Below are 18,509 nucleotides of genomic sequence, written 5' to 3' on the forward strand. Positions count from 1 at the left end.
TTAGACCTGCTATATCTTTAGCGGATGTTGCTGCAGCTTCAACTTTTTGGTTAGAAGCTTTAGCGCAACAAGTAACAGATCATAATTCTCATAGCATTGTTAATCTTCTTCAACATGCTAATAATTTTATTTGTGATGCCATCTTTGATATCATTAGGGTTGATGTCAGGTATATGTCTCTAGCTATTTTAGCTAGAAGAGCTTTATGGCTTAAAACTTGGAATGCTGATATGTCTTCTAAGTCAACTTTGCTTTCCCTTTCTTTCCAGGGTAACAAATTATTTGGTTCACAGTTGGATTCTATTATTTCAACTGTTACTGGGGGGAAAGGAACTTTTTTACCACAGGATAAAAAATCTAAAGGTAAATTTAGGTCTACTAATCGTTTTCGTTCCTTTCGTCACAATAAGGAACAAAAGCCTGATCCTTCCCCTACAGGAGCGGTATCAGTTTGGAAACCATCTCCAGTCTGGAATAAATCCAAGCCTTTTAGAAAGCCAAAGCCAGCTCCCAAGTCAACATGAAGGTGCAGCCCTCATTCCAGCCCAGCTGGTAGGGGGCAGATTACAATTTTTCAAAGAAATTTGGATCAATTCGATTCACAATCTTTGGATTCAGAACATTGTTTCACAAGGGTACAGAATAGGCTTCAAGATAAGGCCTCCTGCAAGAAGATTTTTTCTTTCCCGTGTCCCAGTAAATCCAGTGAAGGCTCAAGCATTTCTCAAATGTGTTTCAGATCTAGAGTTGGCTGGAGTAATTATGCCAGTTCCAGTTCTGGAACAGGGGCTGGGGTTTTACTCAAATCTCTTCATTGTACCAAAGAAGGAGAATTCCTTCAGACCAGTTCTGGATTTAAAAATATTGAATCAATTTTTACCTAAGGTTGTGAATTCTAACAACATTAGTAGAGAAATTGTGGTTCCTTCATTGTGTCCTAATCCTAAGAATTCTAAGGAAAGATCGTTGCATTCTTTGGATGTAGTTAGAGCTTTGAAATATGTTGAAGCTACTAAAAATTTCCGAAAGACTTCTAGTCTATTTGTTATCTTTTCCGGTTCTAGGAAAGGTCAGAAGGCCTCTGCCATTTTTTTGGCGTCTTGGTTAAAGTCTTTGATTCATCATGCTTATGTCGAGTCGGGTAAAACTCCGCCTCAAAGGATTACAGCTTATTCTACTAGGTCAGTTTCTACTTCCTGGGCGTTTAGGAATGAAGCTTCGGTTGATCAGATTTGCAAAGCGGCAACTTGGTCTTCTTTGCATACTTTTACTAAATTCTACCATTTTGATGAGTTTTCTTCTTCTGAAGCAGTTTTTGGTAGAAAAGTACTTCAGGCAGCTGTTTCAGTTTGATTCTTCTGCTTATAATTTCAGTTTTTTTCATTATAAGATTTAAACTTTGTTTTGGGTGTGGATTATTTTCAGCGGAATTGGCTGTCTTTATTTTATCCCTCCCTCTCTAGTGACTCTTGCGTGGAAGATCCACATCTTGGCTATTCATTATCCCATACGTCACTAGCTCATGGACTCTTGCTAATTACATGAAAGAAAACATAATTTATGTAAGAACTTACCTGATAAATTCATTTCTTTCATATTAGCAAGAGTAGATAGATATGTTTATTTAAAGATCTCACAACACTCCATGACATCCTTTCAGAGTTGAGCTGTTTTCTCTGTTCGCCTCACCAAGAAATAAGGCCCTCCTCAGCAGACTCACAGTGTGGTAAAAATACTAAGTCCAATCATATGTCATATACCTCTAGTACTTATTTCTCCTAAATTGACTTATTATAACAAGAGTATAGAGTGTATGAGAAATGACTTGTTTATTGATTTTGCAGGGAAATCAGATCTCCTTATTTTATCACTTTCTGTACACACATGCTTTTTTATATTAAGTTTAATTTGTAATTTATGCAAACTGAGCCTTTAGCCCCATGGGTTCTCCTGTTAATCTCTCTCTCCATTGTGAAATTCTTTGTCCAGATAACATCATTACTTTATGAAAGGCACCTCTCATCTCTCTGGGATTTCCAGGTCCCACCGTTTTTCTTATAGATTTCAGTGAGTTCAGCCCCTTTAAGGTCTGCGCTGTAATTTCTCTCCAAACTAGAAAATCTGCCATGCCCATAGAAAGTAATGATACTCTCTGGGAAACTGAAGCTGTCAGCTTTTCAGTTTATTTTAAATAGAAGAAATACAAAGTGCAATGTAATTTGTAACACATAAACAAACAAAGTATGAGTCTAACTTATTAAAGTTACCCAGAAACTGCAAAAGCATAATCAGCATTTCTACAATTACAATTCTTAATACACTTTTGCATACAAAATAGAAAGTGCAAAGTTTAAAGGGATATGAAACTCAATTTTCTTTCATGTAATTGGCAAGAGTCCATGAGCTAGTGACGTATGGGATATACAATCCTACCAGGAGGGGCAAAGTTTCCCAAACCTCAAAATGCCTATAAATACACCCCTCACCACACCCACAATTCAGTTTTACAAACTTTGCCTCCAATGGAGGTGGTGAAGTAAGTTTGTGCTAAGATTTCTACATTGATATGCGCTTCTCAGTATTTTGAAGCCCGATTCCTTTCAGAGTACAGTGAATGTCAGAGGGATGTGAAAGGAGTATCACCTATTGAATTCAATGGTTTTCCTCACAGGGATCTATTTCATAGGTTTTCTGTTATCGGTCGTAGAGATTCATCTCCTACCTCCCTTTTCATATCGACGATATACTCTCATATTCCATTACCTCTACTGATAGCCAAACCAGTACTGAAATGGATAACTGCTATATGTGGATGGGTGTCTTTTGGTAAGTATGTTTTCATTACTTGAGACACTCTCAGCTATGGTTTGGCACTTTATGTATTTATATAAAGTTCTAAATATATGTATTGTACTTATATTTGCCGTGATTCAGGGTTCAGTATATTTCCTTTTTTGCAGACTGTCATTTTCATATCTGGGAAATACATTTTTAAAGAAAGATAATCTTTCTTTAAAAATGTATTTCCCAGATATGAAAATGACAGTCTGCAAAAAAGAGTGTTCCTGTTAACATAAGAGATTTTGTTTCTAAATCCATTAAGAAGGCTATATCTGTTATTCCTCCTTCTAGTAAACGTAAAAGGTCTTTTAAAACTTCTCATTTTTCAGATGAATTTTTAAATGAACATCATCATTCTGATTCTACTAATGATTCCTCTGGTTCAGAGGATTCTGTTTCAGAGGTTGATGCTGATAAATCTTCATATTTATTCAAAATGGAATTTATTCGTTCTTTACTTAAAGAAGTCTTAATTGCATTAGAAATAGAGGAGTCTGGTCCTCTTGATACTAAATCTAAACGTTTAAATAAGGTTTTTAAATCTCCTGTAGTTATTCCAGAAGTTGTTCCTGTCCCTGATGCTATTTCTGAAGTAATTTCCAGGGAATGGAATAATTTGGGTAATTCATTTACTCCTTCTAAACGTTTTAAGCAATTATATCCTGTGCCATCTGACAGATTAGAGTTTTGGGACAAAATCCCTAAGGTTGATGGGGCTATCTCTACTCTTGCTAAACATACTACTATTCCTACGGCAGATAGTACTTCCTTTAAGGATCCTTTAGATAGAAAATTGAATCCTTTCTAAGAAAAGCTTACTTATGTTCAGGTAATCTTCTTAGACCTGCTATATCTTTAGCGGATGTTGCTGCAGCTTCAACTTTTTGGTTAGAAGCTTTAGCGCAACAAGTAACAGATCATAATTCTCATAGCATTGTTAATCTTCTTCAACATGCTAATAATTTTATTTGTGATGCCATCTTTGATATCATTAGGGTTGATGTCAGGTATATGTCTCTAGCTATTTTAGCTAGAAGAGCTTTATGGCTTAAAACTTGGAATGCTGATATGTCTTCTAAGTCAACTTTGCTTTCCCTTTCTTTCCAGGGTAACAAATTATTTGGTTCACAGTTGGATTCTATTATTTCAACTGTTAATGGGGGGAAAGGAACTTTTTTACCACAGGATAAAAAATCTAAAGGTAAATTTAGGTCTACTAATCGTTTTCGTTCCTTTCGTCACAATAAGGAACAAAAGCCTGATCCTTCCCCTACAGGAGCGGTATCAGTTTGGAAACCATCTCCAGTCTGGAATAAATCCAAGCCTTTTAGAAAGCCAAAGCCAGCTCCCAAGTCAACATGAAGGTGCAGCCCTCATTCCAGCCCAGCTGGTAGGGGGCAGATTACAATTTTTCAAAGAAATTTGGATCAATTCGATTCACAATCTTTGGATTCAGAACATTGTTTCACAAGGGTACAGAATAGGCTTCAAGATAAGGCCTCCTGCAAGAAGATTTTTTCTTTCCCGTGTCCCAGTAAATCCAGTGAAGGCTCAAGCATTTCTCAAATGTGTTTCAGATCTAGAGTTGGCTGGAGTAATTATGCCAGTTCCAGTTCTGGAACAGGGGCTGGGGTTTTACTCAAATCTCTTCATTGTACCAAAGAAGGAGAATTCCTTCAGACCAGTTCTGGATTTAAAAATATTGAATCAATTTTTACCTAAGGTTGTGAATTCTAACAACATTAGTAGAGAAATTGTGGTTCCTTCATTGTGTCCTAATCCTAAGAATTCTAAGGAAAGATCGTTGCATTCTTTGGATGTAGTTAGAGCTTTGAAATATGTTGAAGCTACTAAAAATTTCCGAAAGACTTCTAGTCTATTTGTTATCTTTTCCGGTTCTAGGAAAGGTCAGAAGGCCTCTGCCATTTTTTTGGCGTCTTGGTTAAAGTCTTTGATTCATCATGCTTATGTCGAGTCGGGTAAAACTCCGCCTCAAAGGATTACAGCTTATTCTACTAGGTCAGTTTCTACTTCCTGGGCGTTTAGGAATGAAGCTTCGGTTGATCAGATTTGCAAAGCGGCAACTTGGTCTTCTTTGCATACTTTTACTAAATTCTACCATTTTGATGAGTTTTCTTCTTCTGAAGCAGTTTTTGGTAGAAAAGTACTTCAGGCAGCTGTTTCAGTTTGATTCTTCTGCTTATAATTTCAGTTTTTTTCATTATAAGATTTAAACTTTGTTTTGGGTGTGGATTATTTTCAGCGGAATTGGCTGTCTTTATTTTATCCCTCCCTCTCTAGTGACTCTTGCGTGGAAGATCCACATCTTGGCTATTCATTATCCCATACGTCACTAGCTCATGGACTCTTGCTAATTACATGAAAGAAAACATAATTTATGTAAGAACTTACCTGATAAATTCATTTCTTTCATATTAGCAAGAGTCCATGAGGCCCACCCTTTTTTGTGGTGGTTATGATTTTTTTGTATAAAGCACAATTATTCCAATTCCTTATTTTTTATGCTTTCGCACTTTTTTCTTATCACCCCACTTCTTGGCTATGAGTTAAACTGATTTGTGGGTGTGGTGAGGGGTGTATTTATAGGCATTTTGAGGTTTGGGAAACTTTGCCCCTCCTGGTAGGAATGTATATCCCATACGTCACTAGCTCATGGACTCCTGCTAATATGAAAGAAATTAATTTATCAGGTAAGTTCTTACATAAATTATGTTTTCTATTTTTTTCCTTCCAAGGTAATAAATTATTTGGTTTACAGTTGGATTCAATACTTTCAACTGTTACTGTTGGGAAGGGAGTTTTTTTGCCTCAAGATTACGTTCTAAGGGTAAATTTTAAGCTTCTAACCGTTTTCGTTCTTAATAAGGAACAGAAACCTAACTCTTCCCCAAGGAATATGTTTCCAATTGAATGCCTTCAAATTGGAATAAATTCGAGCCATTTAAGAGATCAAAGCCAGCCCCCAAGTCCGCATGAAGGTGCGGCCCTTATTCCAGCTCAGCTGGTAGGAGGCAGATTAAGATTTTTCTAAGTTGTTTGGATCAATTCGGTCCAAAATCCTTAGATTCAGAATATTGTTTCTCAGGGGTAAAGAATAGGATTCAGAGTAAGACCGCCTGTGAGAAGTTTTTTTCTCTCACGCATTCCAGCAATCCCAGTAAAGGCTCAGACTTTCCTGAAGAATGTTTTCAGACCTGGAGTTATCTGGGGTAATCATGCCAGTTCCGTTTCAGGAACGGGGTCTGGGGTTTTATTCAAAATTATTCATTGTCCCAAAGAAAGAAAATTCATTCAGACCAGTTTTGGATCTAAAAATTTTGAATTGTCATGTAAGAGTACCGTCTTTCAGAATGGTGACTTTAAGGTCTATTCTGCCTTTTGATCAACAAGGGCATTATATGCCCACAATAGACTTACAGGATGCATATCTTCATATTCTGTTTCATCCAGATTATTATCAGTTTCTGAGATTCTCTTTTTTAGACAAGCATTACCTATTTGTTGCTCTTCCTTTCTGGCCTAGCGACAGCTATAGGAATCTTTTCAAAGGTTCTCTGCGTTTCCTTATTTGGACGATATCTTGGTACTTGCTCAGTCTTTACGTTCTGCAGAATCTCATACGAATCAACTTCTGTTGTTTCTTCAAAGACATGGTTGGAGGATCAGTTTACCAAAAAGTTCCTTGATTCCTCAGACAAGGGTCACCTTTTTAGGTTTCCAGATAGATTGTGTCTAACAGACAAGAGACAATTTAAATTGGGATCAGCTTGTCGGAACCTTCAGTCTCTATTATTTCCTTCAGTAGCTATGTGCATGGAAGTTTTAGGTCTCATGTCTGCAGCATCGGACTCGATTCCCTTTGCTCGTTTTCATATGAGACCTCTCCAACTTTGTATGCTGAATCAATGGTGCAGGGATTATACTAGGATATCACAATTAATATTCTTAAATCCCAATATTCAACTATCTCTCTTTGGTTTGTCCAACCTGGACTGTGATCACAACAGATGCGAGTCGTTTCAGGTTGGGGAGCTCTTTGGGGATCTCTGACAGCACAAGGGGTTTGGAAATCTCAAGAGGAGAGATTACCAATAAATATTTGGAACTCTGTGCAATTTTCAGGGCTCTTCAGGCTTGGCCCCTGTTGAAGAGAAGACCATTCAATTGCTTTCAAGACAGACAATATCACAGCTGTGGCATATGTCAATCATCAGGGTGGGACTCACAGTCCCCTAGCTATGAAAGAAGTATCTCTAATACTTTTTTGGGCGGAATACAGCTCTTGTCTAATTTCTGTGGTTCATATCCCAGGTGTAGACAATTGGGGAGAAGATTATTTAAACCGTCAGACTTTACATCCAGAGGAGTGGTCTCTCCATCCAGATGTGTTTTCTCAGATTGTTCAGATGTGGGGTCTTTCAGAAATAGATCTGATGGCTTCTCATCTAAACAAGAAAACTTCCCAGGTACCTGTCCAGGTCCAGGGTTTTTCAGGCGGAAGCAGTGTATGCGTTGACACTTTCTTGGTGCTACCAACCTGCTTATATTTTCCCGCCTCTAGTTCTTCCAAGAGTGATATCCATAATCATCATGGAACAGTCATTTGTTTTTATGGTAGTTCCCGCATGGCCTCACAGGTTTTGATATGCAGATTTTGTTCGGACCTCTTCCATTAAGGTCGAATTTTCTGTCTCAAGGTCCGTTTTTCCATCAGGATTTCAAATCATTAAATGATGGAAATTGAACGCCTAGTGCTTAGTCATAGAGGTTTCTCTGACTCAGTGATTTATGTTACAGGCTCGTAAATCTATTTTTAGAAAGATTTATTATCGAGTTTGAAAGACTTACTTGCATGGTGTTCTTCTCATAAGTTCACTTGGCATTCTTTTAGAATTCCTAGATTTTTACAGTTTCTTCAGGATGGTTTAAATAAAGGTTTTGTCTGCAAGTTCCTTGAAGGGACAAATCTCTGTTCTTTCTGTCTCATTTCACAGAAAGATTGATAAGCTTCCTGATATTCACTGTTTTTGTACAGGCTTTGGTTTGTATCAAGCCTGTCATTAAATCAATCTATCCTCCTTGGAGTCTTATTTTGGTTTTGAAGGCTTTACAGGCTCCTCCATTTGAGCCTATGCTCTCTTTTGGCATTAAAATACTTTCTTGGAAAGTGTTGTTCCTTTTGGCCATCTCTTCTGCTAGAAGAGTTTCTGAATTATCTGCTCTTTCTTGTGAATCTCCTTTTCTGATTTTTTCTCAGGATAAGGCGGTTTTGTGGATTTCATTTAAATTCTTACCTAAGATTGTGAATTCTAACAACATTAATTGAGAAATTGTTGTCCCTTCCTTGTGTTCTAATCTTAAGAATTATTTGAAGAAATCTTTACATTCTTTGGATGTGGTAAGAGCTTTGAAATATTATGTTGAAGCTACTAAAGATTTCAGGAAGACTTCTAGTCTATTTGTTATCTTTTCTGGTTCTAGAAAATGTCAGAAGGCTTCTGCCATTTCCTTGGCTTTGTGGTTAAAGCTTTTGATTCATTCAGCTTATTTGGGGTCGGGTCAAGCCCCGCCTTAGAGAATTACAGCTCATTCTACTTGATTAGTTTCCACTTTGTGGGCTTTTAAGAATGAAGCTTCAGTTGTTCAGATTTTCAAAGCAGTAACCTGTTCTTTTTTGCCGGACAGATAGCTCAGCATGCTAAGGCACTGTGGCTGAGCTCTGTAGCAACCCAAGGGTTGCAGGTTCGATTCCCGGCGAGGTCCACTCAGCCTTTCATCCTGTCAGAGGTAGATAAAATGAGCAGCGCCTTGAGACCCTTACGGGTGATTAGCCGCGCTTTACAAGTACCCAATACATACATACATTTGTTAAACTTGCAACCTGAAGCACTTATTTATATTCCCTGTCTCCTCCTCTTATTTGCCTCTGAGAAGCTGCCCCTCCAAGCGATCCTTATAACTCTGCTAGTGATGAATAAGATGTGGACATGAACAGCTGTTTATGAACATCAGTACTGCGCATGCGATGTTCACTGAATTTAATATTAAAATTAAGAGACCCAGCCACTTGCCAATTGGATGGGGGCGGATGCTGGATTAACATGAGCCATGCCTCGTTTTATGGGCGGTCATTATCGCTCATTTCATAATAATCTTATATTTAAAAATAAGGTATGTAAAAGCTTCATTTAAAAAAAAAAACAGTTTTATTTGACTGTATTTAAAATAGTCATTATAATAATATATTTTAATTAGGTGGAAATGGGAATCAATTTCTATCCCTTTAAATTTGTTCCCAATGATCCATTTTACCTGCTGGAGTTTATTAAATAGTTTACAAATAGATCATTTACCTTTATTTCAGCATTTAATATAGATACTACCTATCAGCTGGGGTTTAGGAGAGAGAAGTTATACAATCTTAAAGGGACATAAAACAAGTTGGGATAGACACAAAATATTCTTCTTCTACATGCTTAATTTCAAAGACATGTTTAATAATAAGTATCTGTGTATAAGATTGCTATACATAATGTTGCAAGCACTGCTGCCAGATGGCTAAAGACGCATGCATGCACACTCCTAAAATCAATTTACGATTACTCTTTAACCCCTTCCCTTCACTACTGGAAATTTTAGAGAAAAACTTGCACAAAGTACCAGAAAAATGTTAGCATTTTTGCTATTGCTTTGTTTAAACAGAAAGAGAGCATTTTTTTTAAATGTTATTATGAAATATGAAAACTATATATATATTTGTATAGTAGACAACCCAGGGTATTGGTGTAGGCCCATTTTTGAATATTTTATGCCACTAGTTAACCGCCAAATACAATCATATTTAAAAAATAAAACTACTGCAGGCATACGGCAAATGGTTATAAAAGCTCTCTGGGATCCCCTTTTGTTCAGAAATAGCAGACTTACATAGCTTTGCGATTATTTGTTTGGCAATTAGAAGGCCGATAATTGCAGCTGCGCACCACACTTCCCAAATTTCCAGCAGTGAAGTGGTTAATTAGTTAGCTTGTAAGGTTAATATTTACTGTAGTGTAGAGATTAACCTCCCACATGACACCTCCCACCCCCTGATCGTTACCAAACACCACCATCTTACATACTGGCAGACAGTCTAATAGTATGCAGTTTAGGGAATTTATTTTAAATATGAATTTTTTCATTTCTGTAGTGTAGATGTCTCCTCACCCACCTCCCTGATCCCCCCACTACTATCCACCATATTTGTTACTGGTTCTAATTTAATTTTATATTTAAAAACAAAATTCGGTAGTGAAGGGCCCCTCTTCTCCATGATTGCTTTTTTCCGTAGTGTAGGACCCCATCCATCCCTCTCCCTTCTAGATAACTTTATGCAGAGTAGGGCTTCAACCCTTCCTCTCCCTTCATAATCAGTATTTTCTGAAGTGTAGGCAACCCAGCCTCTTCCCCCTCCTCACTGGGCCGCCCACCTTCCTCCCGCTTCTCCCACTCGGCACCAATATATGATCGTGCCACTCTTTATAACGATCAGTGATCTGCCTTTTGCATAGTAAGCACGATCAGTACTCTCTTACTATATGAAGGCAGAAGCCTTCTGCCCCAAGCTGCAGTCTCCACTGCCTAAGCAGACAGTGGGGCTTCAGCATGCGCCTTTGTGTTTGAAGTTGTACTGCGTCAAGGGGGTGCAAGGGGTTAATAAATGAAACCAAGAGAACAAAATCGGTAAAGTAAATTGGGAAGTTTCAAATGGCATGCTTTTATCCAGTTCATATAAGTTTAATCTTGACTTTACTGGGTACACTGTCCCTTTAAACTAAGTTTTCTTTAAAAGCAATAGCACTATATAGGATAAAAATATGTATCTTTGGAAAAAAATAGAAAAGAAAAAATAATATGCTCCCATACTATAATTAAAATACCGCATGCTCTGCCACCCACTTCAAAAATTGATTTTTCTTTGAGCTAACGGTTTTAATTGTTGTCCAATCGGCTCTCTAGCTACAAAAAAGGGCCATATGGGGAGAGCACTGATTGGACAACAGAAAAATTTACTTTTGAAATGGACGGCGGAGCATTTGAATTTTATATCTATATTAAAAAGTAAGTTATAGCGCAACTTTATTACAACTAATGAATTAAACTCCATTTAAAATATCACTAACTTTCCATGTTTGTTTTATAAAGGGGAGAGTTGGCCATCACTTTAACACAAATCCAAGATCATTGATTTGGTCAATTATTGAAGTGGTCAAAACAGATGCTAGGGGTGCGGACAGAGAAGTCCTACATTCCAAAAGAGAAGTCTTTTGGATACATAGACTTAACACCAGGGTTCCGAATGGATTCAATTCGGAATTTGACCTCATCCATTTTTGGTACTAAATGGGGGAAACGCACAATATGGTGATTGGGGAATAGTAACCATGTTCAACTTATTTATATAAATATTTACCAAACAAATTTTGCAAATCAGAAATTATTCATATAGTACAGTGTTTAGTATGAGGTAGTGTTGCCAAACTCATGGTCATAAAAGTTAGACCGAATAGAGTCTTTCAGAAATAGGAGTAGGCATTTTTAACACACACCCACATATTAGATATTCACTTAAGGAGCATATTTATACCCCTAGTGATATAGAAACAAATTGTACTTCTAGCTATAACTATACAAGAATGTTTCACAGCCATTGTTATTTCCTTACACCAATACTGTAAATTTTGCAGCTTGTTTATAAGTTAAGTTTTATAATACCAATACGCACTTGTAATCAATACATTTAAGCGTTTAAGGACAGTATATATATATATATATATATATATATATTTATTTATTTTTCAAGTAAATTTAATATAGACTGCTTTAGCAAAGTATGATTGATGCTCAAATAGAATTAGAGGTTAACAGGTTACGTTAAATGTTTAAAGTCCCACAAGGGGGAGTGTTTTTACCGCACAGGTGTAGGTGTGTTAGTAGAACCACGTTTGTATTTGTATTTTTAACCAATGAAAGGGTTTGTTTTACTATATACAAGGTGTAACACAGGTGGCCCATCAGCTACGAATACGGCCATAAGCTGAAACGCGTCAGCAACGGATATGTGGATACCTACAAGAGATCCACAGGTTATGCATTGCTGTAACCTTTTTTCCATGTTTTTAAGGAATAAATAGTTTTTTCATCAAGATCCAGTGCTCCGTATTTCTTTTCTTGCTCCTGAATCACTTTAATTACCCCTAGGGCTTACACAATACTTTGGGCCAGATTTTTCATCCTCTGGAAGGACAAGATTCATAAGTAGTGAACATATCCACCTGGGATAACAGCTAGTAGGCAGACGCTTGTGCAGTGCCACTTTAATCACTCCAGTTGGATGCGGCTTTAAGGTGACGGAGAGATTTTAGGCAGCAGTGGTCATAAGCGAACAAGCAACCAATAGGGACATGCACATTTTGATAAATCTATCCTTTTTTACCTTTAACAGTTTGTCTTTGGATATGCTGTTGTCTGTCTAGAAATGTGTGTTGTCAATACACTGTCAGTAGCTTTGCATACTTGTAGCTATATAAAGTCATTACTAACATTTGGTTTCATGTATATGTGCTATTATGATAATAAACTGCTCCAGCCTAATGTCCTTTGTATTAAAGGGACAGTCTACACCAGAATTTTTATTGTTTTAAAAGATAGCTAATCCCTTTATTACCCATTTCCCAGTTTTGCATAACCAACACAGTTATAATCATATACTTTTAACCTCTGTGATTACCTTGTATCTAAGCCTCTGCAAACTGCCCCTTTTTCAGTTCTTTTGACAGACTTGCAGTCTAGCCAATCAGTGCCTTCTTCCAGATTACTGCACGAGCACAGTGTTATCTATATGAAATATGTGAACTAACACCCTCTAGTGGTGAAAAACTGTTAAAATGCAACCTGAAAGAGGTGGGCTTCAAGGTCTAAGAAATTAGCATATGAACCTCCTAGGTTAAGCTTTCAAATAAGAATACCAAGAGAACAAAGCAAAATTGGTGATAAAAGTAAATTGGAAAATTGTTTAAAATTGCATGCTCTATCTGAATCATGATAGCTTATTTTGGCCTAGACTGTCCCTTTAAGTTTACTTGACCTGTGCTTTTTTCTTGTCTGATTTTACATTGTTTTATGTCCTGTTTTTTTAAGTGATTCTAACCTGCCAAGCAAGCAAACATAAATGTGCCTTGAATTCATCAATGCTACAAACACTACTCTAAGCTTTTTATAGATTTTCTTTTAACTTCCTGTTTCTTTCAGCTTGGCCTCTTTTTCTTCGGCCTCTCATTTTTTCTGCTGTCTCTAGTTTTACCGGATTTCCCTTCTCTATTTGCAGAACGGTCATGTATATTTTTTTAGTCATCACTTTTTTAATTTTCCATGCTTGACAATGATACTACTAAACGTTAAAAAAAAGTTACTTGTAAAAAGGCAGTTTTTCAAGCGCTCATTTTATAAACAACAATGCTTTAGTATCTGCCTACCTAGGTATGCTTTTCAATGTAATGTCCCTTTAAATGATCATTGGTTTAACAAGTAAAATGCTAAGGACAAATATTGTAAAGGAATTTAAGAATGTCTATGAAAAGAAAAGTACAAGCTTTTGATGGTCCTTACGGACCTTTGCCATAAAATAATTTTGCAATTCACCCAACATATTGTTAATAATTGATGTCACTTCAAAAGATCTCCTCTTGCTCATTCAGAACTGAAATGTATAAAGAGCATATGTTCTTTGCATGATGACCTGAATATATCACAAATATCAGTATAGGAAAAAGTGCCTCACAATTTGGTTCTCTACTTTTTATATTAATAAATGAATAAGAATAAATGACAAACTTAAAGGGATAGTATAGTCAAAATTAAACTTTCATGATTCAAATAGAGCAGACAATTTTCAAGAAACTTTCTAATTTCCTCCTATTTCTATCCTAATTTTTCTTCGTTCTCTTTATTTGAATGTAAGCTTAGGAGTCGGACCATTTTTGGTTCAGCACCTGGGTAGCGCTTGCTGATTGGTGGCTACATTTAGACACCAATCAGGAAGTGCTACCCAGGTGCTGAACGAAAAATGGGCCGGCTCCTATGCTTACAATCTTGCTTTTTCAAATAAAGATACCAAGAGAACCATGAGAGTAAATTAGAAAGTTGCTTAGAATTGCGCGCTCTATTTGAACCATAAACGTTTTTTTTTTACTAGACTATTTCTTTAAAACTGCCCTTTATTTCTGGATTCATTAGTTTAACTAATTGCACTCTTAGGCTTTTTGTACATCGAAACCACAGAATAAACAGAATGGAAAGATGATTACTTAGACAATGATTAAAGGCCTCAAACTGCACATTGCAGTCCTCACAAGCACGACCCTGCCACATATACTGTATATACCTAATTCTATTCAGCAGATATAATAAGACTACAGAACATAAAACAATGCATGTTTTGCTTACAAAATAACTGTAGATAGCTGTGTTTACTCCAATAATAAGTCCGGCTTGGCTTGTCCAAATAAGGCAAATTGTGGGCGGAGTTTGGCTTTTAAAAAACTATTGCAGCAAACAAACACCTAATAATATGTTACATGACTGCTCATACATCTTGTATATGCAAGGTGTTTACTGTTCCTTAAACTGCTTTAGTAAAAAAGTGTGGTATATATTTTACTTTTATGTTCATTAAACAAAGGTAATTGACTATTTTTTTTTATTTTTATGTAAGAGCTGATTAATGAATAAGGTCTACTCTCTAATTCCTTTGTCTTTGTAAAAATATAACTTGGTTTATTAATGCATAGGTTAAAATAAAAATTAGAAATGTATCTCTTTTGTACCCCAGCATAATATTTTCCTTTTTTCTATAGCTTAACTCTTTCTTGCTCTTTCTAGCTGATCCCTCTGATTCAATAAATCTATATTTTGACTTTGCATATCATGTTCTCATTATATATATTCTCTTCTCTTTTAGGAAAAAGTCTGATACTACCAACGCTCACTACAAAAATTGTGAGGCGTAGATACTTCAGAAGATGGAAGCTAAAGAAATGTTTTGTCTACTTTGACCTATAAAGCCTTTTTAAGCTGAGGTTTTGTAGATCTCTTTCTTTGCATTACTGTTTATACGATGAAAGGATATAATCTAGGCTCGTTGAGCAAGCTGACTTAATTTAGCTTCCCTTATCTACCGTGACGTTGCCTTCAACCAAACAGGATGTCTCTCGTGACATTCAGACTGTATTCGCATGCAGATCTGACGCCCGAAGAGCAACTGTTACTAAGCTTTATTACTTAACACCTATGTATAGTAACTATTTGACTTGATTGCAAAAACCAATGTAATTGTTTTTGAGCCACTGAGAAAAAAAATTAGCTTTTGCCACTTTAAACTACCCCAGAGATGATTTTGTAGCATATTTGGTGCCAGTCAATAATTAAAGACATACAAATGTGCGCTGTAGTGCTAATGTGTCCACACACAGATGCTACTCAGAGCCCTGATATTATATACATGAGTAAAGTAGATAGAAATTTGCTAGAAGGGATGGAATTACTAAACCATCTACTACAAACACAATGGGCTAGATTACAAGTGGAGTGGTATTTAGCACTTATGCATTAGCGCAAACATCAACAGAAGTATGCAGGCGTGCAAACAAAACCCGACAATTGCGTTAATTTCTAATGGAGAACATTTTTTGGGGGGTGGGGGGGGCAACTAACATATCGCTCACCCAACCACTTTTGACCAACTGCACACAACCCAACGTTAGTAATAAATATTTTACATTCCAATGTTCTTCACATAGAAGTGCTCTTTTTATTTATATATATATATATGTACGTGTGTGTGTGTATATATATATATATATATACACACACAGTGAATAAATGATATTGTTATTGATCGGAGAGTGCCTTTGTGTATATGTACTATGAGCACCTCGGAAGATGCCTCTATAAATGTTGCAGAGTGCCAGCCCTATGAAAAAGGTTTTAAATCCCCGGTAGTAAAGAGCACTCAAATAATACCAGGGTGCAACGGTTCGAAATAATATCATGCATAAAATGATTGCACTCTGGATTTGACATTCACTCCAAAAATGTAATGTGACGTTACTTGGCCTTCACCCCTTCCTCAGATATATAGGTGTAGATATATACAGATATATATAGGAATGTATATTTAAAAATACTAAGGACATTTTCTATTATGTGAAGAACATTGAAATGTAAAATATTTACTGTAAATACACAGTAAAAAACATTAATAAATATTAAAATTGAATAAAAAAAGATTTTTCATGTTCTGAGGTATTTGGGTAGAGAGAGCTCCAAAGTGTGTGGTGTGTTTATGTATGTATAAATAAAAAAAATAATATATATATATATATATATATATATATATATATATATATATATATACACATGTATGCACATATTTGCACACACACACACACATATATATATATATATACTCTATAGCCCTTTCAGTTCAAACATCTTGTTAAATATTATTAAACCCTTCGAACTTCAAATGAATAATTTGTGTGTATATATATATATATATAACCCTAATCCTTTACGTGAGGTCTTCACTTGCATTAACCCGAGAAGCTCAAATGTAGATTGTGCTTGACGCTTTGCGTTTACTTTCAGCGTATAATATGAGCGCAAGTTAACAGGGGCGCAATTATGCAATATTGTGCTAAAGTTAGCACTCTGCTTGTAATCTAGTCCAATATGTCTTCTGCTTTATGATCATTGTGCTTTTCCACCTCTTGTATCCTTTAAAGGGCTTTATAGGACACATCCCATTATAGTAATTCAAACCTTTTTCAGTTCCTCCCCACCTGTTAATGTGTTTATAGTGAGTGCCCAGAGTAGAATACAGTTTTGATACCACGTTTTTTGTATGTTGTCAAGTGGTTCAGTTATATGACCACATCTGTCTGTGGATACGTTAGTGCACTCAGGAAGTACTGACAAATGCAAAGTCTGTGCTAAATCACACTGGCCTTTATTACTACTACTGGACACAATAATGTTATTTTACCACCGCATCAAGCTACACGTTTTCCTGGTATGCAAAGGGTAACGCAAAGTGTGCTGTTTATTTAATGTTTTTTTGTTAATAGTAATTTACTTTATTTATTAAAGGTTTTGATGAAGCAGTGTAAAGAACACACACAACTTATGTGCATCACATACAAGGAACATACAATATAATGGGATATGGAAAGTACATCTTAAAATATGAGTATGAGAAAAAAAGCATTTAAAAAGTCAGTTATAAGCAGCTTTTCCAAATCTTAGAGATATATATAGTATCTCATTTGCTTGGCCACTTAGAGAACATACTGTTTGTGTGCGTATATATGTGTGTGTGTATATATATATATATATATATATATATATATATAACTGCAGAGGGGAAGGAGTTTGCCATTAAGCCTTGAGCTGTACAGCACTCGCTACCTCATCACGTCTATTACCAAAGCAAGAGCTACATCGGAGTGCTGCTTATCGTTAGAGATATTTAATCGCTTTACCTTTGCAGTTCACATATAACACACTTATAATGTGTGTGTGTGTATCTAAATGCACACACACACTTCTGTTCCTGTTGCAATACTCATTCATATCAGTTTATCTCTTTAAAGAAGGGTGTGGATGTCCGTTCCTCTTTTCAACAGCTGCATCTGCAGCAATTGAAAAAAAAAAAATTGCTGTTACGTGCCAGAAATGAAATTTAAATGAATGTATTTTTTTTTGAGCAATGTTTTGTTTTTGCTGCCAAGCAGTTGGGCAGGACAGTACAAGAGCTCAAGTATGAAGATTTTTTTTATGATTTTAAAATCAAACTATACTTGTTTGTTTTATTCCATTTTAGTTGATTTGTGTAAATAAAATTAAAAAAGTTGCAATTATGTAATTTAAAAGTCTAACCCCTTACGCCATTAGGATGTACCATGCCATCCTAACCCGTTGGGCTTTAATGCTGTTAGGACAGCATGAAACGTTCTACCTTATACGGCGTCCTGCAGCTTCCCCGTATGACAACATCAAGAATCGGGCGATCCTGGCCTTGAAATCGCGTGATAATTTTTTTACTAATAGTGTTCACATCGGTATTGTACAGGCATGAAGGGGTTAAGAGGCCTACATTTTTATCCTGCTGTCTTTATTAGGCAATAGTATTGTAGCCTTAGTTTGATTTGTTAAAAATGCCAATGTTTTTTCAATGCACCTTGCAAATAAATTTTGGTTAAAAGATTGTAAATGTAAAAAATAAAACAAGTTGACAACAGTTTGTTTCTTCTCTTAATTTGAGTAATAGTTTGTCAAATAATCAGTTATATGTGGAGAAAAATAACTTTAGTGTACTGACAAAATACGTTATCTCTGCAGTTCAGGATGATGCATAGGGATGATTTTATATATATATATATATATATATATATATATATATATAGATATATATAGATATAGATATATATATATATATATATATATATATATATATATAGGTTTTAATGCAGGATGTTTTTTGATGCAATATTTCCTTGTGTTTTATATTTGTGAACTGTTATCTCACTTGCAGAAGTTATCCCTATTTA

At 35.9% G+C, this 18,509-nt stretch overlaps 1 protein-coding gene across 1 annotated transcript in view; it reads left to right on the forward strand.

Moving 5' to 3' along the window:
- Positions 1-18,199, forward strand: part of LOC128653414 (membrane cofactor protein) — a 433,404-nt gene extending 415,205 nt beyond the window's left edge. Inside the window, exon 12 of the mRNA XM_053706682.1 lies at positions 14,861-18,199. Within this exon, the coding sequence (XP_053562657.1) occupies positions 14,861-14,909 (49 nt within the window). The 3' untranslated portion in view covers positions 14,910-18,199. The remainder of the gene's footprint in view (positions 1-14,860) is intronic.
- The last annotated feature ends 310 nt before the right edge of the window (positions 18,200-18,509 follow it).

The sequence above is a fragment of the Bombina bombina genome, chromosome 3, assembly GCF_027579735.1.
Source record: "Bombina bombina isolate aBomBom1 chromosome 3, aBomBom1.pri, whole genome shotgun sequence".
In the NCBI taxonomy this organism is placed as follows: domain Eukaryota; kingdom Metazoa; phylum Chordata; class Amphibia; order Anura; family Bombinatoridae; genus Bombina; species Bombina bombina.